The sequence below is a fragment of the Piliocolobus tephrosceles genome, chromosome 10, assembly GCF_002776525.5.
Source record: "Piliocolobus tephrosceles isolate RC106 chromosome 10, ASM277652v3, whole genome shotgun sequence".
Taxonomy (NCBI): Eukaryota; Metazoa; Chordata; class Mammalia; order Primates; family Cercopithecidae; genus Piliocolobus; species Piliocolobus tephrosceles.
This window is the reverse complement of record NC_045443.1, coordinates 119,212,363-119,237,236: the sequence shown is the minus strand read 5'-3', so window position 1 is coordinate 119,237,236 and position 24,874 is coordinate 119,212,363. Positions and strand designations below refer to the sequence as shown.

The 24,874-nt window shown below is 50.7% G+C and overlaps 1 protein-coding gene across 7 annotated transcripts in view; it reads left to right on the top strand.

The window, feature by feature from the left end:
• KDM2B (lysine demethylase 2B) overlaps positions 1-24,874 on the top strand; it is a 74,941-nt gene that overhangs the window by 33,147 nt on the left and 16,920 nt on the right. For 5 of the 7 annotated variants that reach the window (XM_031936381.1, XM_031936380.1, XM_031936378.1 and 2 more), the window contains one exon: positions 23,569-23,793. In XM_031936381.1, coding sequence (XP_031792241.1) covers positions 23,569-23,793 — 225 coding nt within the window. Of the gene's footprint in view, positions 1-9,835; positions 10,060-23,568; positions 23,794-24,874 lie in introns of those variants that run through there. The other 2 variants (XM_031936382.1, XM_031936384.1) reach the window with 2 other exon arrangements.

Below are 24,874 nucleotides of genomic sequence, written 5' to 3'. Positions count from 1 at the left end.
CCATTCTCCTGCCTCAGCCTCCCGAGTAGCTGGGACAGGAGAATGGCGTGAACCTGGGAGGCGGAGCTTGCAGTGAGCTGAGATCGCACCACTGCACTCCAGCCTGGGCGGCAGAGAGAGACTCTGTCTCAAAAAAAAAAAAAAAAAAGTTTAAGGCCAGTTGAGGTGGCTCACGCCTGTAATCCCAACACTTTGAGAGGCTGAGATGGGAGGATCCCTTGAGCTCAGGAGTTTGAGACTAGCCTGGGCAACGTAGTGAGATCCCATCTCTATAAAATTTTTTTTTAATGCTAAAAAAATGTTTTAAAATAAGAAAAAAGCCTGGGCACGATGGCTCACACCTGTAATCCCAGCACTTTGGGAGGCCAAGGTGGGTGGATCACCTGAGGTCAAGAGTTCGAGACCAGCCTGGCCAACGTGGTGAAACCTTGTCCCTACTAAAAATATAAAAATTAGCTGGGCGTGGTGGCAGGCACCTGTAATCCCAGCTACTCTGGAGGCTGAGACAGGAGAATCGCTTGAACCCAGGAGGCAGAAGTTGCAGTGAGCCGAGATCATGCTATCACACTCCAGCCCGGGTGGCAAGAGCAAAATTCCATCTCAAAAAAATAAAGAAAGAAGAAGAAGAAGAAAATATACAAAAGTTAGCTGGGCATGGTGGCATGCACCTGTAGTCCTAGCTCCTCAGGAGGCTAAGGAGGGAGGATCCCTTGAGCCCAGCAGTTGGAGGGTGTAGTGAGCTGTGATTGTGCCACTACACTGCAGCCTGGGTGACAGAGTAGACTTTGTCTCTTAAATAAATACATATATACATACATATCTAAAAATAACTGGGGTCAGGCCAGGTATGGTAGTTCATACCTGTGATGCAAGCATTTTTAGAAGCCAAGGTGAGACCATGCCTCTACAAAACATAAAAAACAACTAGCCTGCTGTGGTGGCTTGTGCCTGTAGTCCCAGCTAGTTGGGAGGACGAGATGGGAGGATTGCTTGAGGCCGGGAGTTTGAATCTGGAGTCAGCTGTCGTTGGCACCACTGCACTCCATCCTGGGTGACAGAGTGAGACTCCCTCTCTACAAGATTAAAATTAAAACATTGTTTCATCAGAAGATGAAAAATGGTCTTTGAAGAATGTCATTCCGTATGAATTAGCTGGCGTTGTTTGGCAGAGCTTTTCCACGTCAACTGGGGCTACCCCTGAAAACAGTTTCCCCCGAGCCGGCAGCGTGAGGGCCTCACTTCTTGCCCTTTAAATGTTGATTTTCAAAGTAAGGAGTTGGTTAATGGCTGTTTCAAATGGTGACAATAGATTTTGTCAGGCTTTTTCTATTTTGAGTGTCTTGATGGATCCATGAAAATGCATGAAATGAAGAACGGGAATGGTAACTAAAGAGAGAGGCCTATGGCAGCAGCCAGGGAAAGGGAGGAGGGAGGGAGAGAAAAGCCATGTGTATTGGCATTAAAATGTCCTCAGAGCCCATCAGACCCCCACAGTGACTGTTAGCAGCTCATTTAAGAGCTGATGGAACTACCTCTTTGTTTTGGTTAGTTTTAACACATCCCGGGGTTTAGGGCCTGTAGTTTCTAACCTTTCAGGAATAGGACCTAAAGTCACTCTTTAAAAAAATTTTTTTTTTTAAGAGACAGGATTTAAAAAAAAAAAAAAAAGCAAAAAACTACCTGTTGGATGCTACTTGTCTTGTTTGGTCACCCAGGGTGGAGTGCAGTGGCGGGATCACAGCTCACCGCAGCCTGGGACTCCTCAGCTCAAACAATACTCCCACCTCAACTTCCCAAATAGCTGGGACTACAGGCATACTACTACGCTCAGCTCATTTTTGTTGTTGTTGTTGTTTTTTGAGACGGAGTCACCCTTGTCTCCCAGGCTGCAGTGCAGTGGCGTGATCTCAGCTCACTGCAACCTCCACCTCCCGGGTTCGAGCAACTATCCTGCCTCAGCCTTCCAAGTAGTTGGGATTACAGGCGCCCGCCACCTTGCTCGGCTAATGTTTTGTATTTTTAGTAGAGACGGGGTTTCACCATATTAGCCAGGATGGTCTCGATCTCCTGACCTTGTGATCTGCCTGCCTCAGCCTCCCAAAGTGTTGGGATTACAGGCGCGATCCACCGCGCCCGGCCCCAAGTTTTTCTTTCTAAAAAAAAAATTTTTTTTAATAGATGGGGTCTTGCCATGTTGCCCAGGCTGGTCTCAAACTCTTGGGCTCAAGTGATCCTCCTGCCTTAGCCTCCCAAAGTCCTGGGATTACGTCATGAGCCACTGTGCCTGGTTTTTGTTTTGTTTTGTTTTGGTTTTTTGAGACAGGGTGTCTCTGTGTCACCCAGGCCTGAGCGTCCTTATACAGACCTAGATGATACAGCCCTGTACACACATGGGCTGTATGGTAAAGCCTGTTGCTTCTGGGCTGCAAACTTGTACAGCATGCTACTGTATGGAATACTGTAGGCAACTGTAACACTGTGGTAGATATTTTTGGTTTTCTGTTTGTTTGAGACAGAGTCTCGCTCTGTCTCCCAGGCTGGAGAGCAGTGAGTGGCATGATCATGGCTCAATGCAGCCTCAAACTCCCCGGCTCAGGAGATCCTTGTTCCTCGGCCTCCCAAGTAGCTGGGACTGCAGGTGTGCACCACCACCCCAGCTAATGTTTGTATTTTTTGTAGAGATGGGGTTTCACTATGTTGCCAGGCTGGTCTCCAACTCCCGTGTTCAAGCAATTTGCCCGCCTCAGCCTTCCAAAGTGCTGGCATTACAGGCATGAGCCACCGTGCCCAGCTATTTTTGTATCTAAGCATAGAAAAGGTACAGTAAAAATATGGTATGATAATCTTAGGGGACCACAGTCATTGACCAAAACGTTTCTGTAAGTGCATGACTGTATATGCTTTTTATTGAGGCAAGATCTACCTCACCTAGAAATTTTAAAGTGAACAATTCATTGCCATTTAACACATTCACAGTGTTGTACAACTATCACTTCTATTTAGTTCCAAAACATTTTCGTCACCCTCAACAGGAAACCCCGTACCCATCAGCTGTCACTCCCTACTCCCCCTCCCCTGGTCCCTGGCAACCACTAATCTGCTTTCTGTCTCTATGGATTTGTCTATTCTGGACTTTTCATATAAATGGCATCATACAATATGTGGACTTTTATGTCTGGTTTCTTGTACTCAGCATCATGCTCTTCAGGCTCATTCCCCTTGGAGCATGTGTGAGTACTTCACTCCTTTTTATGGCTGAATCATAATTCCATTGTAGGGATAGATCACATTTTGTTTATTCATAAATCAAATGGATATTTGAATCGTTTCTACCTTTGGCTATTGTGAATAGAACTGCTATATGAATAATGATCATAATTTTATTCCTATTTTGGCCTCTTTACTCTTTTTTTTTTTTAAGATGGGAATTTTCCTCTTGTCCCTCTTGTCACCCAGGCTAGAGTGCGGTGACTCAATCTTGGCTCACTGCAACCTCTGCCTCCCTGGTTCAAGCATTACTCCTGCCTCAGCCTCCCGAGTAGCTGGGATTACAGGCATGTGCCACCATGCCTGGCTGACTTTTGTATTTTTAGTAGAGATGGGGTTTCTCCATGTTGACCAGGCTGGTCTCGAACTCCTGACCTCAGGTGATCCACCTGCCTCGGCCTCCCAAAGTGCTGGCATTACAGGCATGAGCCACCCAAGCCCAGCCATTTGCTGTCTTCTTTATCATCTCATTTTGATTTTTTTTTGAGACAGAGTCTCATTGTCACCGAGGTGGAGTGCAGTGGTGCCATCTTGGCTCACTGCAACCTCCGCCTCCCAGGTTCAAGCGATTCTACTGCCTCAGCCTTCCAAGTAGCTGAGATTACAGATGCCCACCATCACACCTGGCTAATTTTTTTTGTATTTTTAATAGAGACGGGATTTTACCTTGTCAACCAGTCTGGTCTCAAACTCCTAGCCTCAAGTGACCTGCCTGTCTCAGCCTCCCAAGGAGCTAGGATTACAGGCGTGAGCCACTGTGCCCTATCTGTCATCTCATTTTGAATAACCTTTGGATTTGGGCTTTTGTTTTGAGTCTATGGTCCACAGAACTTTAGATCTTATTTCTCCAAGGTCCTTTTTTGGAGGAGGATGGGCTAGACAATGGAATTGGTGTTCTGTTTAGAAAGCAAACCAAGAGGGAGATTTTATCTTGTTACAAAAAAAAAAAAAAAATCATTAAATTACAAAGCCTTGATTATAGGCCAGAATTAGGCTGGCATTTTACATATATTTAGCTTCTCATGTTTTTATGTGGGGGTGGTTTATCAAGTGAACCCACTTGTGTGGTTCAAATTGCCTCGCTGAGCCTTAGCGTGGATTTTGGTAGGAAAGTGAACAGAGAAGGGAAGTAACTTTCTAAGGTCAGCAGACGCATTGGGAATGGGGTGAGTGGTGGAAAAACATTTCTCAGATCAATGCCAGTCACCTGTTAAATTAGTTAATTTTTAAAAATCCTGTGCACAGTCACACATCTTCCAGTGAATGTAAATATTTATTGGGTTGTTTTTGGTAACGTCAGGAGACATAATTAGGAGAAGAATTCCCACTTAACAGAAAGCTCCGTCTATTTAGAGGACTCTTATGATGAATATATGTGGTTTTCAAATGCTTGTGGAACGACTCTCCAGGGGAAAAATAAAAAGCAATTAAGTAACATTAGGAATTTCCTTAAGAGAAATCACTGTAGCCCCTGGTCTGTCCTACTGTCACTGTTCAAATTACAGTTTTATCCAGGTAGCCCTGGAATCCTATATTAAGTGGTTACAAAGTTCCTTTTATTTACATTGTGTTAGAAAAGTAACTCTCCAAAAGACCTTCTGCTTTTGCCGTGAAGGGGGGCAAGTCTCCTGAAGAGCAGAGACAAATGGTAAAACAATAGTAAAATAACTGAAGCGCGCATTCTCAGTTGCTTGTTAGGCATAAATTATTACTTGTGTAGGAAACAACCCTATGCAGGCCTCCTGCTCTGTTACTTTTTTTGAGAAAGGGTGTTGCTCTGTTGCCCAGGGTGGAGTGCAGTGGCGTGATCTTGGCTCACTGAAACCTCCGCCTCCCAGGCTCAAGCGATTCTCCTGCCTCAGACTCCCGAGTAGCTGGGATGACAGGCACACGTCACCACGCCCGGCTAATTTTTTGTATTTTTAGTAGAGACGGGGTCTCACCGTGTTGGCCAGGTTGGTCTTGAACTCCTGACCTCAAGTGATCCACGCCCAAAGCCTGTGATTACAGGTGTGAGTCACTTCTGTTCCCTCCTTAAGGTCATGTTTACAAATGGTGTCCATTGGTTCAGGAGGGTACCAGCCTGTCATTGGTCTCGACATTAAAAGGATCCTTTCTGTTTCTCTGCCCTGAGCCTCTGGAAAATGATGTTGCCAAGCTTTAGCTGTGGCCTTTGTGACATGGGCACAAGGAAAGGGGTTTCATGCTGGAGAGCCCCTCCGCTTAGGTAAACCAGAGTCCACGGGGACAGCTGCTGCGCAGTCTGCCCTCCCCATGCCCATTCCTAGAAGTGGGCATGGAGAGGCTGGTAACTAACTCCAAGCATCGTAGTGTTTCTGTCTTCCCTCCTCCCTTCACCTTCGCACATTGCCTGACACGGCTGAGTCTGGGCAAAACCTCTCAGCAGCCTGGGGTCATTTCTGGGTTCTCACTCTGATAGGCAGATCAGAAATGTACACAACACCCAGAGAGAAAGCAGGGAAGTGAGTGACAATTGTGATGGAGGAGGACTTGGCTTCCATCTGTTTTTGTTTATTTCCACATCACATGGTGAAAGTTCTGGATCCAACTGACTGGGTGGCATCAGTTTCGGGGAGCTCTTTCTAAGAATATAAGTAAGGCTTGGCCCAGTGGAATTGGGAGAGGATTCAGTTCTTAGGGTCACTAGAAGATGAGGTCAGAGGGAGAGAGGGAGGGCCACCCAAAAGCACAATGTAAATGCTAAATTTTAACTTGGCATTTCTGTCAGGCAGGGGCTGCCATCATTTGTATTTTATATACAGTCCGGCACACTATTAATACAAAGCAGATATTGGATAATTGTGTGCACCGGTTAACTGTAGGAAATTTGATGTAGGGAAATAGAGAAGTAAGAAGCATTTTGCAAGTGTCAAAAGAGGAATTTGTAAGAGGTGTCAGGACAGTGGCCTTCATAGTGTTTGGAGGGAACCCACTACGTTATCATGTCCTAACTGTGGCCTCCTGGTTCTACAGTTGGCCCTTGCCAGATCAGACAGCAACCTGGCTATCCAAACCGTACCTATCCACCTTGGAACTGGATTTGAACTGAGAATACAGAATTTATAGCATGTAGTAAGGGACGCTTAATTTTCTTCTGCTTCAGCCCGAGTTTGTCACCGGCCTCATTTGGCATCCGCCTCTCTTGTCTTTGGCATGAGTCATTGGAGCGGTGTGGTTAAGAGCCCAGGCTCCAGTTGGCTACGGGGTCAGATCCAGGTCCTTTCCCTTCCTCGCAGCAATGCGCCTCAGTCTCCTCATCTATCAAGTCGGTGAACAATGGTTCCCACCTTATGGGGCTGTTTAAAGGAATAAGTGAGATCATGTCTACAGCAGACTTGGCACTGGTCTGGCCCTTTGAACATGCTTGAAGCTGCTATTGCCTAGGTCCCTGGAGGGAGGTCTTTCTTGGATAGTGTTATATAAGAGACTCTGGTCTTGAAAGCCACTTCCTAATTTTCTTTGGGCCTTTATTTCCTCACCTGTGAAGTGAAGGGGTCAGGAGAGACCCCCTTCTGTCTCTGAAATGATATAAATGGAGGAAGGGAGTTTGTGTTAGCGGCAACTTCTGTTTGTCCACACTTTGCCTTTCTGCTCTTTGGGCCATGATAATTGAGAACTGTGTCTTTTTACTTCCTTAAATTCAGAAGTGAGCTTTTGAGAGTCCTCAAAGGAAATCAACCTCAAGATAATTATTTTGCTCCTGACTGGTAATGGGAAAAACCTTCAAGAAAAATTCCTGCTTACAGACATCTCTCTCTCTCTTGCTCTTTTTTTTTTTTTTTTTGAGACAGAATATCACTCTGTTGCCCAGGCTGGAGTGCAGTGGCGCGATCTCGGCTCACTGCAACCTCTGCCTGCTGGGTTCAAGTGATTCTTGTGCCTCAGCCTCCTGAGCAGCTGGGATCACAGGTGTACGCTACCATGACTTGTTAATTTTTGTATTTTTAGTAGAGACGGGGCTTCACTATGTTGGCCAGGCTAGTCTTGAACTCCTAACCTCAAGCAATCCACCCTCCTCAGTCTCCCAAAATGCTGGGATTACAGGTGTGAGCCACCGTGCCTGGCCTAGACATTTCTCTTGATATATTATGTCATTTGGGTGGCTGTGTACCCCACAGGCTTGACCAATCACAACGAAGTAGAAGCATGATTGGCATGTTAAGCGCCCCTCCTCTTTCTTTAGAGGCTGTCTACTGAGTAGAGTGGCCAGCAAGAGGTCAAATTCAAACTTCAGTCCAGACAACAAGGTAGCCATTTTTTTTTTTTTTTTTTTTTTTTTTGAGATGGAGTCTTGCTCCGTCGCCCAGGCTGGAGTGCAGTGGCACAATCTTGGCCCACTGCAACCTCTGCCTCCCAGATTCAAGCGATTCTCCTGCCTCAGCCCCCTCACCCAGGTAGCTGGGATTACAGGTGCACACCACCACACCTGGCTAATTTTTGTATTTTTAGTAGAGATTGGGTTTCACCATGTTGACCAGGCTGGTCTTGGACTCTTGACCTCAGGTGATTCACCCTCCTCAACCTCCCAGAAGTGCTGGGATTACAGGCGTGAGCCACCTCACCCACCATCAAGGTAGCTTTTTAAAAGCTGAGACCTTTGGGAATGGAGTGATGCTGGGTGTGAGTGTGGGGTAGGGGGGTTAGGGTGTATTTTGCTTATTGTTTTTGTTGTAACTTTGAGAAGATTCTGAAAAATATGAGGGGAGTGATGGCCGGGCATGGTGGCTCACGCCTGTAATCCCAGCACTTTGGGAGGCTGAGGCCGATGGATCACTTGAGGCCAGGTGCTCCAGACCAGCCTGGCCAACATGGTGAGACCCCCTCTCTACTAAAAATACAAAAATTAGCCATGGTAGCTGGGCCCTACCACGCCCACCTGTAATCCTAGCTACTCCGGAGGCTGAGGCACATGAATCGATTGAACCCAGGAGGTGGAGGTTGCAGTGAGCGAGATCGCACCACTGCACTCCAGCCTGGGCAACAGAGTGAGACCGTCTCAATAAAAGAGAGAAGAGTGAGGAAGGAAACTCAGAACAGATATGTTTCAGGAAAGAGCAAGTCGACTGGGATTTTTTCTATAGTGGGTGTGTAAATTTCAGACTTTAAAATCCACTCAGTAAAACTGACATCCCTGCTTATTCACTTTTGCCGACTCTGCTAGAAGCCTCCCGAGTTTTGTTTACAAGGTATCCGGCACACAGCCTGCCTTCTTTGAAAGGCCAGGCCAGGACCAGCCTGCCTGTCCCTTCTGTTCTCACTGGATTTCGTGGCCAGTGGCCTGGACGTGACTAACAGATGGCCACTGCAGAGATGGTCACCTGATTTCATGGCTTATTCTTGGGAAAGCCTCTGATGTTTTTACAGAAGGTTATCCATCCCTTGGTAAATCCTTCCCCTAATATAGATAGAGAAACTGAAAAGGTACAGGTGTGCATATTTAGTGTTACCTTGGACAGGTGGATGATATGTATGCCAAGTCCTCCTTAGCTTGTGTTTTGCTATGGTTTTGATGCTTATAACAGCTTTGGTCGTTCTAGCTCATGGTCATGAGCTCTTTCAGAGAGGCTGCTGGCTTAAGTGCCCGGTAGACTTTTTTTTGAATGAATGAAGATCTATCCGGATTTCTAGCAACACTTTTCTTCAGGAGTGGGCTGCAGCTGGAGTGAGCACTAGGAACCTTTGCAGCTTAAGAATTCAGAAACCCACACCTTCCCAGCCAGCCTAAGGGGCAGCCAGTCTCCTAGGAGAGCTGGGTTCTGGCCTGCGACGTCCTCCACCTTTCCGAGGTCGAGTCAGAAAGCGGTTCCTGTCCAAGGGAGTGGGGCGCCCACCTCAGGGCAGAGTCAGGGCGTTCTGACAGCCCCCGTCAGGCGGCTCGAGTGGAACTCCCGCCTGCACTACTCGACCCTGCAAAGGCGAACCCGAGTGCCAGAGGTGCAGCGCCAGGAGGCCGGCCCAGCCCAACCGCCCGCGTCGGGGGAGACTGGGCTCTCAGATCTTATCCAGGCCATTGGTCCTGCAGGCTCTGGGTCGGGAGTTCCCGGGTTCCCGGGTTCGTGCGCTTCAGGTCCTGGTCATGGAGCGAGTGCAAACCCGGCAGCCCGTGTGCCTGCTGCCAGGGACCTGGGGACTCGCTCCTGGCGTCGCGTGCAGGGTCGTCCCCCACGGCCCGGACGTCCCCGGGCTTCCGCGAGACGCCCCACGGGACCACACAAAAGACCCCACCCCAGGCCGGGCGCGCATTTCCTGTTGCAGCGGTGGCGGCGTGCAGCCACCCATGTGCATCCCGCGGCGCGCGGGCCAGGCCGGGCCGGGCGGGGCGCGGGGCACGCCCCCAGGCAGCCCCAGTCCCCGCGCTCTGGCCGCGAGGGGCCGCCCTCGGCGGGCCCGCCCCCGTGTCACCGCAGGCCGGGCTCCCTTTGTGTGCGGCCCCAGCGCCGCGGCCGCGCCATTGGCCCGCCCGCCCGGGGGGCCAGCCCCTTCCTGGCTCGCCTCATGCATATGCATGAGCGCCCCGGCCCTCCCCCGCCGGCCCCTCCCCGCCCCCTCCCGCGCGGGCGTGCGAGGCGCGCGGCGCGGCTCCCTCCTCGCGGCAGCGGGAGCCCGAGCCCGAGCCCGAGCCCGAGCCAGGGCGAGCCGAGCCTGCTCCGGGCGGGCGGCGGCGGCGGCGCCGCTCCAGCCATGTCAGCGCGCGCGAGCCTGGGCCCACCATGAGCCATGGCCATGTCCGTGAGCGCCGAGGACGACGACTATGAATCGGAGCCGGACCAGGTCGGCGGCCCGGGGTGGGGCTGAGGGAGGGACCCGCCGCACGACCTCCCGACCGCCTGTCTGACGCGCCGAGGGCGGCCGCGACGCCGCAGCCTCCGCGATGAGGAGAAAGTTTTGCCGCCGCTGCCGGCGGGGCGGCCGGGGCCGGGCCCGAGCGGGGCGTGGAGGAGCGCGGCAGGCCCGCAGCGGGCCCGGGCAGGGGGCGTGTGCGGCCGAGCGAGCGCGCTGGGGGCCATCGGGCACCGCGGGGACAATGTGGGCCGCCGGGCCTCGCCGTCGGGCGGGCCTGCCGGGCGCCGGCCACGGCTCGGGGCAAGTTGCCGGCGGCCGCGGGGCGCGCCGCGCCCTCCCCCGGCGCCCTCGCCCGCGGCCCACGCGCGTGCCGGCCGACCCGGGAGCACCCGGACCCCGCGGGCGCCGGCGCCTGCTGCCTCTGCGTTCGCAAAGTTGCGCCAGGACCCTTGGCCTCGGGGCTGGAGCGCTCCCGGGGCCCGTGGGCCCGACGACCCGAGCTTTTGTCTGGGCGCCGCGCGCCCGCCGCCCGCCGTGGGCAGACGGAGACAGGAAGGGGTGCGAGCCGCGGGCCGACGCGGGCCACCCGGAACCCGGGCGAGTCCTCACGGCGGCGGCGGCGGCGGCGGCGGCGGAGGAAGCCGCGACCCCAGATGGCAGGAGTTGGCCTCGGTGGATTGATTCAGAAGGAAAAGCAACCTCTCCCGGGACCAGGGGGAGAAATCTATGTGTAAAACAAAGCCCTGGGTGTGTTTACGGCGTGAATTTACTCTGGGAAGGTTCGCGTTTAGGAAGAAGGCGAAGAAAGTTGAGGTTTTACGAAGGATAATCTGCAAAATACTACTTGGAACAGGACGCAGGCCAGGTAGACGTGTCCAAGGAATTAAGAATGGGATGGGTTGAGTTAGCATGTGGCATTGGACGGACTTGGGTGAATAAAATGCTTATTTATAATCCCGGTGGGGTAAAGGTGTTATGGAATGACCCAGCCAAAATGTGGTAACTTTTTTTTTTTTCATCATTAGGTACAATTGAGGAAGTGCTCTATAGGCTGCGCTTAAATCGTATCATACGTAGTATTAAGTGGTTTTACCTAACAAGGCAGTTGGTTTTTATTTTTTCAGCTTTGCTGGAGAATTTTCAGGCACGTGTGCCGTTTGAGGTGTTTGGAATCTCAATGCTCTTTCGGATTGGATTAACCCAGGGACGATTCCAGTGCTTCTGGGCTTGAACTTTTATCAAGTCAGTAGCCCTACATGTGAATGGCTCTCAAAGTCTTGTTCCATAGCTCACACTTCAGTTTCTGCTTTGAACGTTTTCAGTTCAGTTTGGGGTCTACTTAAACCTGTGACAGCTTGCCATTTCTGGGGCATTTGGTCATTCATTCATAGGATGTCTGTATTCTGTGTCAGCTGGGCTTTGATGTCTCCACTGAGCTTTGGTGTTTCAGGATTGGGGTTCCTGTTAGCTGATTTTTGTTTGTTTTTTAAATTTGGTCACACCCTATGGCCTGTAGATACAATCTTTGACACTGCAAGACTTATTGTGTCTCTGGGCTTAAAAACATGTTTTCGGGTCCTACCACTCCTGAGAGAGACTTCTGTTAAGAGAGGACCTGTAGGCCGTGCGTGGTGGCGCACACCTGTAATCCCAGCACTTTGGGAGGCCAAGGCGGGTGCATCACTTGAGCTTGGGAGTTCGAGACCAGCCTGACCAACAAGGTGAAACCCTGTCTCTACTAAAAATACAAAAATGAGCCAGGCGTGGTGGCCGGTGCCTTTAATTCCAGCTAATCAGGAGGCTGAGGCAGGAGAATCACTTGAACCCAGGAGGCGAAGGTTGCCGTTGCAATGAGCCGAGATGCGCCACTGCACACCAGCCTGAGCGACAAGAGTGAGACTCTGTCTCCAAAAAAAAAAAAAAAAAAGGGGGGGGGGGGGGACGTGTATTCACTGTAGCCAGATTTTTTTTTCTTCCTCCTTCCCACATTGGTCAAGCCGATTGTGGCATTTGTGGGGTCCTTAGCAACGACTTGAGGTTGTATTGTTCACTTTAAGATGATTTTTTTTTTCCCACTCGGTGCATTCAGGGAGACGACATCTAAGCAAGGGCAGTGGGGGGCAGGTTTGTCTCATAGTCCCAGTAGAGAAGGTGTTTGTCAGCTAAGGTACCCTGTAATTGGGGGACACTCCCCTTGCCTCCCTGCCTGCTTTCCTCAACAGTTTTCTCAGCCTGGGCCTGAGAAGAGTGGCTTCCTCCAAGGACCTCGAAGGCATTTGCATCTTCCAAAGCAGAGCCAGGGACTCTTGAGTCTTCAGCTTGCGGGCTCCAGACCCAGCTCTTCTCAAAGTTTCTCTCTACCTCTGCCCCACCCTGCTGAATGGGTTTGGCACCAAAGGAGAAGGTCCTTCATGAGGAGAGGTTGCCAAGCCCTGGAGTGTGGATGAACAACTAGACTTGCCCACCTGCTGGATCAAAGGACCCCTCGGAGGGAGGCCGCTGCTGCCGCCCGGTCCATCTCTGTAGCTGGTGTAGTCCTCACGCCCACCCCATCAGAGTTTTGGCTGCTTCGCCTTCCAAGCCTGTGCACTTCTCATCCCCACGTGAGACCTGTCGTGCTGTGCTGGCCTGTCTTCCCCATGCCTTCTCTCAGCAGCCTGGGTTTCCCCAAGTGTCACAACCTGTGGGACAGGAGTCGGGACGGGCCCGCGGCGAGTGAGCCGTGTTGGCGGGAGACCCCTTGTGTGCTCTTTGCTGGTGTGCACCCTTGGTGGGACCTTCTCCCACAGACTTCATTTGCTTCTCTAGTACAAAATGTGTCAGAAAATTCTTCAGCTTGCTTTCCAAGTTGAAGCAGTGTCTCCTAAAGGAGGGCTTTTAGAATAATTCTTGTTCCATCTTTTTTTTTGTTTTGAGTCAGGGTCTTGCTCTGTCACCCAGGCTGGAGTACAAGTACAGTGGTATGATTATAGCTCACTGCAGTCTTGAACTCCCGGGCTCAGGCAATCCTCCTGCCTCAGCCTCCCGAGTAGCCAGGACTACAGGCACGCATCACCACACTCAGCTACTAATTTTTTTATTTTTTATTTATATAGACATGGGGTCTTGATATGTTGCCCAGGCTGGTCTTGAACTTCTGGCCTCAAGTGATCCTCCCACCTTGACCTCCCAAAGTATTGGGATTACAGGCACGAGCCACTGTGCCTGGCCAGTTTTTTTTTATTTTTTCTTGAAGTGAAAAAAGCTTCTATTATTTTTTTCTATAAAAATGACTACAGGCTGGGTGCAGTGGTTCATGCCAGTTATCCCAGCACTTCTGGGAGGCTGAGGCAGGTGGATGGCTTGAGCTCAGGTGTTTGGGACCAGCCTGGGCAACATGGTGAAGTCCCATCTACAAAAAAGTACAAAAAGTAGCCAGGTACGGTGTCATGCACCTGTAGTCCCAACTACTCGGAGGCTGAGGTGGGAGGATTGCTTGAGTCCAGGAGTTTGAAGCTGCAGTGAGTAGTGATGGCCCCATTGCATTCAGCCTGGGTGTCAGAGTGAGACCCTTTCTCAAAAAATTTTTTAAAATAAAAATAAAAATGACTACAGCTTGTTGAAAAAAAAATCAGGAAATTATGGAGAAGAAAATCTCTCAGAAATTTGTGTGGTCATAGAACTATTGTTACCAATTATAGCTATTTTATTTTACTTTAAGTTCTGGGATACATGTGCAGAACGTGCAGGTTTGCTACATAGGTATACATGTGCCATGGTGTTTGCTGCACCTATCAACCCATCATCTAGGTTTTAAGCCTCACATACATTAGGTATTTGTCTCAGTCCTTTTTTTTTTTTTTTTTTAAATAAACGGAGTCTCACTCTGTTGCCCAGGCTGGAGTGCAGTGGTGCGATCTCAGCTCACTGCAACCTCCGCTTCCTGGGTTCAAGCGATTCTTCTGCCTCAGCCTCCTGAGTGACTAGGACTACAGGTGCGTGCCACCATGGCCAGCTAATTTTTGTATTTTTAGTAGAGACGGGGTTTCACCATGTTGGTCAGGTTGGTCTGGAACGCCTGACATTGTGATCCGCCCACCTTGGCCTCCCAAAGTGCTGGAATTACAGGCATGAGCTACCGTGTGCCTGGCCTCTTTTTTTTTTTTTTTAGACAGGGTCTCACTTCGTTACACAGGCTGGATTGCAGAGGCGCCATCACACCTGGCTAATTTTTGTATTTTTTGTAGAGATGGGGTTTTGCTGTGTTGTCCAGGCTGGGCTTGAACTCCTGGGCTGAAATGATCCGCTGCCTCAGCCTCCCAAAGTGCTGGGATTACAGGTGTGAGCCACCGCGGACCTGGCCTATAGTTTCTTAAACAGTGAAATTTTAAGACAGGGGTCTCTGAGCCTTCTTGAAAATGTATGCAAAAGTTTTGTTACTTTGTGCCTATTTACATTTTTGGAGGAAGAGGTCTTTAGCTTTCCTCAGATTCTTCAGAGGTCCTCACATCCCCTGGGCCTTCTGGTAGCTCTTGTGTTTTTAGTCTCTTGCTCCTTACTCTCTATGTATTAAAAAAACCCAGAGCCCTCCCTGGAGTCTACAGGTGTGTGTTAAGGGGCCTGCAACTCTGGTAAAATCCAGCTTTTCCTGGGCTGTCCATTATGCTTGTGGATTTGAGGACTGGAATAATATTGAGATAAATACGGCTGTGTCATGTGATACAGTGCAACATTAGCATGCACAAAGAAACTGGGGGGCCTGTGGCCTTCCCTTGTGGGGCTGTCAGTGTGATGTTATTTGGAGTTTGGCAGAAAACTTGGGACTGTCTTAATTGTAAAAATATATAGCTACATTTTACTGTTTTTCTCACTTATCTTGACAGTTGAAACTCCTAACTACTCCCTTCTTGAAACTTCCCTGGCTCTCGTGATGCCACAGCCTCCTACTGCTTGTCTGGCCTTTCTGGCCATTTCTCAGCAGGTTGCTTTTCCTTGCCTGCCCCTTGAATGTTTTCAGCCTTGAGGGGACTGTTGGAGGTTCTCTTTTCACTCTTCCATTTCCCCTGGACATCCTCATGGACTTAACTAGTTTGAGCACCTATGTAGTGTTGGTTCCCAGGTGTGTACCTTAGCTCTGGTTCCACCTGCTTGCTGGGCAACACCTTCCTTGCATGTCCCATGGGCCCCTTAGATTCCACATGCCCACAACAGTCCTTGTTTCCTCCCCTCTCCCGAGCCCCCTTGTTCTTCTGTTGCTCAAGCCGGAAACCTCAGAGTCCTCCAGAAGTCTGCTTGCATACCCCATGTTTAGCCAATCACCGGGTCTTCTAAAACTGGGTCCGCTTCTAAGGCATCTCCTGAATCATCCCCTCCTCTTCATTCCTTCCATTCCTTCTGCTCTTGCCTTCATCATCTTCAGCTGATCTCCCTGTCTTTTGTCTTGCCCACTGCCCCAAAAATATCCACTCCTCTCACTGTTGCCAGAATACAGTCATGTTGTGAATCCTTTAACTTACTCTGATGGGTCCAGTTCCCTACTGTGGTACACCAGGCCCTGCAGGATGAGGCTCCTGCCACTTCAGAGCTGTTTTCCAGCAGCTGTGTCGGGCTATTTGCAGTTCCTTGAATGTGTCATGCAGTTTCACATCTCTCTCTTGCTCTTCCTTCTGCCTAGAATATCCACTCTGTAACCCCACTCCCACCCCTGGCACGCAGGGTCCAGTCCTCCCTCTAAGACCCACCTTAGTCACCACCTCCTATGTTCTGGAGTGCTTTTTCCAGACTCCCTTACCCATGATATGAGGCATCTCTTCTGGGTTAGCGTGCCAGGGTCCAGGCTTTAGAGCCACTGCCTGGGTCTGTATCTCAGCTTTCTCATTAATTGATAGTATGACATTGGGCGGATGACTTAACTGTGCCATGCCTCAGTTTCCTCACTTGTAGATGGAGATAATAGTAATTCCTTCCTCATAGATTACTGATACAGAGTGGTGGCTCACGCCGGTAATCCTAGAGCTTTGGGAGCCTGAGGTGGTAGGATTGCTTGAGGCTAGGAGACCAAGACCAGCCTGGGTTACATAGCAAGACCCCATCCCTACCAGAAAAACAAAAAAGATTGTTTATACAAATATTGATGAGTGACTAGCACTTAAGTGTTACCTTTTGGCCAGGTTCAGGGGCTCACACCTGTAATCCTAGCATTTTGGGAGGCCAAGTCGGTCGGGTCACTTGAACCCAGAAGATCGAGACCAGCTTATGTGACATAGTGGGACTCCATCTCTCAAAAGAAACAAAAAAGAAGAAGAAGAAAAATTAGCTGGTGTGGTGGCACACGCCTGTATCTCGGCTACTAATGAGGCTGACGTGGGAGGATCACCTGAGTCCCGTGAAGTCGAGGCTGTGGTTAGCTGAGATCGCGCCACTGCACTCCAGCCTGGGTGACAGAGCGAGACCCTGTCTCAAAAACAGCTCTGCCACTGGAGTGCAGTGGCACAATCTCGGCTTACTGGGACCTCCACCTCCTGGTTCAAGCGATTCTCCTGCCTAAACCTCGATGTTAGTTTTTAATGTCATCATAATGATGTTGCATTGCATTTATGTGGTTGCATGTCTTTCTCCTTCCAGAGTGTAATGCCTTTCAGACTAGGGAACACATTTTACTCATTTCTGTAGTCCCAGCACTTAGCATCAAATCAGATACATAATTCACAGCCAGGAAACACTTGGGTGGGTGGATGTGTGAATTAGGGGGTTAATGAATGAGTCTCCAGTGCAAATTATATACTCTATTAGTTAGTGATGTTAAGCATCTTTTCATGTGCTTACTGGCCATTTGTAAATCTTTTTTTGGAGAAATAGCTATTTAAATCCTTTGTCTATTTAAAAATTACCTATTCATCTCTTTATTATTGAGTTGTTGGAGTTCTTTGTATATTCTGAGTACTAGCTGCTTGCTAGATACATGATTTACAAACATTTTCTCCCATTCTGTGGGACTTTGCACATGATAGTGCCCTTTGAAGCACAAAAGTTTTTTTTGTTTGTTTGTTAGGTTTTTTTTTTTTTTTTTTTTTAATGAGACGGAGTTTCGCTCTCGTTGCCCAGGCTGGAGTGCAAAGGTGTGATCTTGGCTCACCGCAATCCCCGCCTCCCGGGTTCAAGCAGTTCTCCTGCCTCAGCCTCCTGAGTAGCTGGGATTACAGGCATGTGCAACCATGCCTGGCTAATTTTGTAGTTTTAGTAGAGACAGGGTTTCTCTATGTTTGTCAGGCTGGTCTCGAACTCCCAACCTCAGGTGATCCTCCCGCCTTGGCTTCCCAAAGTGCTGGGATTACAGAGGTGAGCCACCACACCCAGCAAAAGTTTTTAATTTTGATGAAGTCTAATGTTTTTTTTTTTTTTTTTGACACCTGTGCTTTTGGTTTCATATCGGAGAAACCCTTGCCTAATTCAAAGTCATGAAGATTTACACTTGTGTTTTCTTCTAAGAGGTTTATAATTTTAGCTCTGTGTTTAAGTCTTTGATCCGTTTTTGAGTTAATTCATATATGTGGTGTGAGGTAGGGGTCTACCTTTGTTCTTTTGCGTGTGGATAGCTATTTGTCCCAGCACCATACCTTGAAAAGACCATTCTTTACCCAACTGAATTGCCTTGGCATTCTTGTTAGAAATCATTTAGTCAAAATGTGAGTTTATTTCCGGACTCTCAATTCTGTTCCATTGATCTATAGTTCTGTCTTTTTGCCACTACCGTCACAGTCTTGTTTATTGTAGCTTTGTAGTGAGTTTTGAAATCAGAAAGTGTACGTTTTTTTTTTTTTTTTTGAGACGGAGTCTCGCTGTCTTGCCAGGCTGGAGGGCAGTGGCCTGATCTCAGCTCACTGCAACCTCTGCCTCTCAGGTTCAAGTGATTCTCCTGCCTCAGCCTCCCGAGTAGCTGGGACTACAGGCGTGCGCCATCACGTCCAGCTAGTTTTTGTACTTTCAGTAGAAACGGGGTTTCACCATGTTGACCAGGATGGTCTCAATCTCTTGACACTGTGATCTGTCCACCTCGGCCACCCAAAGTGCTGGGATTACAAGTGTGAGTCACCACGTCCAGCCTTTTTAGACATAGTTTCACTCGTTTCCCAGGCTGGAGTGCAATGTCACAATCTTGGCTCACTGTAACTTCCATCCCCTGGGTTCAAGTGATTCTACTGCCTCAGCCTCCCAAGTAGCTGGGATTACAGGTGTGTGCCACCATGCCTGGCTAATTTTGTAATTTTAGTAGGGATGGGGTTTCACCATGTTGGTCAGGCTGGTCTTAAACTTGTGACCTCAAGTGAGCCACCGCCCCACCCACTACTCCCCACCCCCCTTTTTAGATTGTTTTGGCCATTCCAGATCTCTTGCGTTTTCATGAATTTTAGGATAGTGTGTCAATTTCTGCAGCAAAGGCAGTTGGGTTTTTGTTTTGTTTTTTATTCTTGTTTTGTTTTTGAGCCAAGGTCTCATTCTGTCACCCAGGTTGGATGCAGTGGCTTGTTCTCAGCTCAGTGCAACCTCTGCTTCCTGTGCTCAAGTGATTCTCCAGCTTCAGCCTCCTGAGTAGCTGGGACTACAGGTGTGTGACAGCGCACTCACCTAGTCTTTTTATTTTTTTGGAGTCTGGCTTTGTTGGCCAGGCTGGTCTTGAACTCCTGGGCTCAAGTGATCCGCCTGCCTTGGCCTCCCAAAGTGCTGAGATTATAGGTGTGAGCCACTGTGCCCAGCCCCAGTTGGGATTTTGCTTGGGGTCACATTGAATCTGTTGATCACTTTGGGGAGTATAACTGATCATAGCAATATTAAATCTTCCAATTCATGAACATGGATGTCTTTCCTTTAATTTAGGTTAATCCAAGTAATTTTAATCACTATAATTTAGAGCCGAGGGATTGAGGAGGTTCTACCCATGCATTTTCTGGTGGATAATATCTGGTAGACCAGAGGAACTCAAATATTGATGGGATGAATGAATAAACCTTGATAACATTCACTTAAAGGACGATGCTTTTGAGTTGCTGATGGAGAAGGGGTGTAGGAATACTAAGATATTTGTGTGTTGTGTGTGTATGTGTGAGTTCGTGTTCCAGATTTTCCTAACCTTTCATAGTGTGTTGAGGATTTGGTTCCTGGGCTGATAAAATCAACAAGTGGCCTTGGTGTTGAGAATGTTGGTTCGTAAATGAATGTCTGGGGATGCCGTCACTTCCTTTGCCGGGACAGGGTGTCCTACTCCTACTCTGTCCTAGAGTGGAAGTTAGAATTGGTGTTTGAAGCCAGGCACAGTGACTTATGCCTGTAATCCCGGCACTTTGGGAGGCTGAGGCAGGCAGATCACTTGAGGCCAGCAGTTGAGACCAGCCTGGCCAACATGATGAAACACTATCTCTACTAAAAATACAAAAATTAGCTGGGCTTGGTGGTGCACACCTGTAATTCCAGCTATTCGGGAGGCTGAAGCACAAGAATTGCTTGAAGCCGGGAGCCAGAGGTTACAGTGAGCCAAGATCATGCCACTGCATTCCAGCCTGGGTGACAGTGAGACTCTGTCTCAAAAAAAAAAAAAAAAAGAATTGGCATTTGAAACTTTGGGTAGCACCCAAAAGATATCAAGACAGAGAAAGCTGTGTGCCAAAAGGAGACAGCTCTGGCTGACTCACCTTCCTTTTTATTCCATTTGCCCCTTTTTGCATCACTGTTTTCTGTACTCTGCCATCATGTTTCCTGGTTGGGTCTGCAGAGTCCCAGTTGGACTTTTTAATGGAGGCCTCCGAGGTCTGTCTTACCTGTGGGTTTTTCAGTGGGCTTCATTAGGATCTGGTGCCCTGTTGCTGAGCCAACTCTTGACGAGCCAGGCGGGGGCCACTGCCGGCGGCACAGCCTTCCTGGCCTGATTTGGCAGCGGCTAGACAGGGCCTCATCAGGGCCTCATCAGGGCCTCGGGAGACCACAGCTTCTTACACCTCCTCTTGCAGGATGTTATCTGGTATGTGCTCTGGAATTTTCCCGGATGTCCCAGCTGCTGTTGAGGTCCAGGCAGGTTGTTTTCCATAGGGTGAATGAGAAGGTGCTTTGGATGGTGCAGGCAAATGGGCTTGTTTTGCAGTGACATAGGAGCTTCAAGACTCGGACTGGATTGGCCCAGCGTTTTTACTTGCCCAGACACTGTCCTCGGGGCAGGGAGGCCAGAGGTGCTCGGTGGCTGTTGATACCTGGTGTTCCTTTGAACTCCTGGAATTTTTTCAGTTTTTTCACCAGAGAAGCTCGTCTTTAGATTCTCCGGCTCTGGGGGTCTGGTTTTGTCCTGGGAGGTGGCCCACACTGGCCACTTCACACCTGACTGGAGGCCTCAGACACCGCCCACAGCATTGCCTGTGTTCCAGGTGTTTGAGGAGTGAGCTGGTAACAGGGTACCTGTCCTTTGGAGGGGTAGAATCAGAAAGTGTTATTGTGGGCTGTGACGACAGGGAGAAACGTTTTTGGGTTTCTGCTTCTCTGGAAGTAGCTGTGCTTCTCTGCACCTCTTGTTGGTACCCTTCGCACTAAGGCATGGTGGCACTAGCTGGGACGCCCTTCCAGGAGCATGTGGCCGTCCCAGTGGGTCTGCGGGCCCCTCGCTGCACTTTGCACATGCAGTTGCTGTGGTTTAGTGTGTTCAGAGCACGAATTTGGAGTCCACGCATCCTGCTGGTTCCATGACCACAGGCAAATTACTGGCTTCAGTTTCCTCGTATGAAAAATGGGGACATGAAGGCATCTTCTGCAGGGCTGTCACTGGGAAGGTTAGGTAATATCATTAGTAAATGGTGGCCACGGTGACCACAGATGGGGGTGTTCAGGGAATCCCCAACCTCACGCAGCATGGCCTTCATCTCGGTCGTCAGCGCTGCCTTGCCTGGCCTTGGCTGCTCTCTGTCGGCTGCTCAGCTTCAGGTTCACAGTCTGCTCTGTGCTGTTCGCAAATCCAGAAAGCTCTGAAAACTGATCTTGTTTTACTTCTCACATGGGCAGCCAGACCTGAGTTGGATGGACGTGTGCAGTGCTTGGTGGACCTGACCCCTGAAAGTTGCTAATCACAGTGGGACTATGCGAATATGTTGGGGGCATCCAGCCGTCATTGTAAGGATGGGTTTCTTCGTTTTCTTTGTTTTTTGAGTCAGGGTCTTGCTCTGTGTCCTAGGCTGGAGTACAGTGGATGATCACAGCTCACTGCCACCTCAAACTCCTGGGCTCAAGCAATCCTCCCGCCTCAGCCTTCTGAGTAGCTGGATCTACAGGTGCACACCACCATGCCCGGCTAATTTGTAAAATTTTTTGTAGGTCTTACTATGTTGCCCAGGCTGGTGTTGAACTCCTGACCTCAAGTGATGCTCCCACCTCAGCCTCCCAGTGTGCTGGGGTTACAGGCATGAGCCACTGTGCCTGGCGCCCTTTGCTGCTTTGGATGGTCCCTTTACCCAGGTGGCTGGTAGTGGCCAGCTTGCCTGTGGGTGACCCTGCAGTCAGCCCTGCAGTCCAGGGCTTGCCCTCCCTCTGACAAGGCCTCCGGCTGGACTGCCCCAAAGCAGAGGGCAGGCGTGAGTGAGGGTCCTGAGCAGCTGGGGAAGAGCAGTGGGAGATGACGGTGGTAGAGCCAGGGAGCACTTCCCTTTCCTCTTTTGCGTTCACAGCAGGTTGAGCAGGATGGAGGCCCAGAGTCCCAGTGCTTCCTGAAGGGCCACTCAGACTGATGGGGGCCTCGAAGCTCCTTGAATGCTGCAGGAAGGTGAATCGGAGGAATGGATCTGCTTCGGTGTTGACAGCAGAGGGGTGGCATGTGAGGCTGTGGGCTTTCTACAGGGACCACTGCACTGGAGAAGAAAGTTGGTGGTGGCGAGGCTGTATTTGAGGAGAAAGGGGGTCTGTTTTTCTTCCTATGCAGTTGGAAGTTTCTAGGAAGCCCCTAGGGTGCCGGGAGTTGGGTGTGTTGTGGGAGGAGGTCCATGTGATGTGGACCACCTTCTCCATTTGAGTGGATGAATAGTAACAGCTCTTCTGGGACTGTGTGCTCCCAAAAGTATGGGGTTTTGTTTGGGGATTCAAGTATGACAAGTCACTGAAATGAAGAGGGCGGGACTCTGGACCAAAGCGTGTTCAATTAGCTGTAAAGGGGCTTTAGGTGTTAGATGCCGGTTAGGTCAGCTGGTTTCCAAGGTGACCACGTGTCTCCCTGATAGGGACTTCACCGGCCTCTCCAGAAAGATGCCACAGACAAGAAAAGCTCTCCCATCCTGGTCCCTCCCACCGCAAGTCCAAGGTGGACAGTGTCCTCAGGAGCTAGCTTTGGGCTCCCCCATAGATCCTGGGTCTGCAGGAGACTCTGGGGCTGGGAACCAGGGGTCAGGGGCTGTGACTGTGCCATTTTCCTGGCTTAGCTACTAGCCCAGCTCTCCTGTCTACCTACTGTCTCTCTTCTCTGAGTCCCAGGGAAGGGAGCATTTGGAGCCTGTCTAGGGAAGGTCTGAGTAGTCAGGGACCTGAAGGTTACTATCCCATCCTCCCTGGGGTGGCTTTGGTTTGTTGAGTGCATTCTGCACGCCAGGCTGGTTCGTAGAGGTGCAGTGTTGGACAAGACACCTTGGTGAGTGCCTCTCTGTGCCCTGTCTCAGAGGGAAGGATGGTACAGGAACAGGTGATTACCGTCATGAGCGCTCTAACAGGATCCCTGGGAGGGGCCCTGAACCCAGTGCAGGTGGGCAGGAGGGGCTTCCAGAGGAAAGCAGCCTGTAAACTGGCCAGGCGGGATGAATGGGCATCAGCCAAGTGGCTTGGCGGGGTGGGGTTGGCCTTCTGGGCTGGGAGAACAGAGACCGATTGTGTGACCCCTTGCGGTCTTTCTTGGGGAGCAGACGGAGGTGGGAAAGGTGGGCAGGGTCCGAGCCTGTGGGTGCGGCTGTGGAAGGTCTCGAGCCGTGTGCTGTGGCAAGAAGCATGCACCCTGTGTCCTCCTCTCCTAGAGCTACTATAACCGGTGGCTTAAAACAACCGGCCTTTCTTCTCTCCCCGTTCTGGAGGCCAGGAGTCTGAAGTCAAGTTGTGGGCTGGCGGCCCAGCTGGCTTTGCGGGCTCTAGGGGAGGGTCCTTCCCCGCGCCTCCAGCTCCTGGTATGTGCTGCTATCCTTGGCACTTACTGGCTTGTAGACAGGGCTCTAGTCTGTGGAAGGCCAGTGTCTTCACACACGTTCACTACGTGCGTGTCCATCTCTATGTCCAAATGTCCCACTTTCGTAAGGACACCAGTCATACTGGATTAGCGTTCACCTGAATTACCTCATTTAACCTGACCGTCTCTGCAAAGCCCCCATCTCCAAATAAAGATCACACTCTGAGGCTTGGGGTTTAGAGCCCCCATCGTGTCTTTCTGGGATACATAGTTTGCTCCCTAACACCCTTTCCGGGGGTCTGGCCGTGCCTGCAGCCTCCCCATCTGACCAGTTCTGTCTTCCGCTGCAGAACCGGGCTGTGGGTCGGCCCAAGGGGAAGCTGGGCCCGGCCTCCGCGGTGAAGTTGGCCGCCAACCGGACAACGGCAGGAGCTCGGCGGCGCCGGACGCGATGCCGCAAGTGCGAGGCCTGCCTGCGGACCGAGTGCGGAGAGTGCCACTTCTGCAAGGACATGAAGAAGTTCGGGGGCCCCGGGCGCATGAAGCAGAGCTGCATCATGCGGCAGTGCATCGCGGTGAGTCCAGCCCTGCGCTCGATCCAGGCCGCTGCGTGCCGGCCCGGGCCCGCGTGTCTGACAGCTGCTCGTTCTGGCCGCCCCTCCGCACACAGAGAAGCCGGGGCTGTGGACTGCCCGAGAGCTCTTCCTGTGGACGGGAAGGCGCCGGCCGCTTTGCAGGCTCAGGCCTCCTGCTCCTTCCCTCCCAGGGTGCCCAGGTACTTTGAAGTTGCTGCCATTAAAGATGACAAGCAGCCTGTCCTGTCTGTGACCCCGTTGCCAACATTACGGTTCAGTTAGTGATGGTTCTGGGCCCTTCCTTCCTTCCGGCCCTGCCTTCAGAGTCAGAAGTCTGGGTGGAAGGTCAGCGCCCCATCTCAGGGGGCTGCCCCCAACAAGGAGTGATTTATGGTGCTGAGGAACCGCGCCTGGACTGCCCCTCCACACCGCCTGGCCTCAGCTCCAGCAGTGGCCCCGCGCCGCTGGTCTTGTCCCCGGACCGGGCAGTGGACGTGGACTTCCGCAACGGGGCGAGGTCGCGGAGTTTGCCCTTGAATCCCCTTGTACACACCCACATGCTCTGCCTTCCCCAGGGCGCTGCTCCCCGGGGGCCGGCGGTCCTCCCTGTGGAGGAGTCATCTCCCAGTCCCCGTGGAAAAGCAGGCTCGGCTGGAGGGACGGGATTCCTCGGCCCTGGTGCGCTCATCTACGGGCCCAGCCTGGCATAGGGTGAGCCCTTCCTTCTTGGCTGCCGATGTCCCCCAGGCCCAGACACCTCACCCATCTCCTTCCACGCATATTTCTTGTGTTTTGTTTTTTTAAATTGTGGTAAAAAAATACATTAATCATTGTTAAGTATGCAATACAGTAGTATTACCATATGCACGTTTTTGGGAAGCTGATCCCTAAGAACTTTTTCCTTTTGCAAAACTGAAACTGCATACCCATTGAAGCTCTACTCTCCTTTCCCCTCCCCCAGCCCCGGCAACCACCATTCCACTTTCAGTTTCTTTTTTTTTTTTTTGAGTGGGAGTCTTGCGCTGTCGCCCAGGCTGGGGTGCAGTGGCCGGGTCTCAGCTCCCTGCAAGCTCCCCCTCCC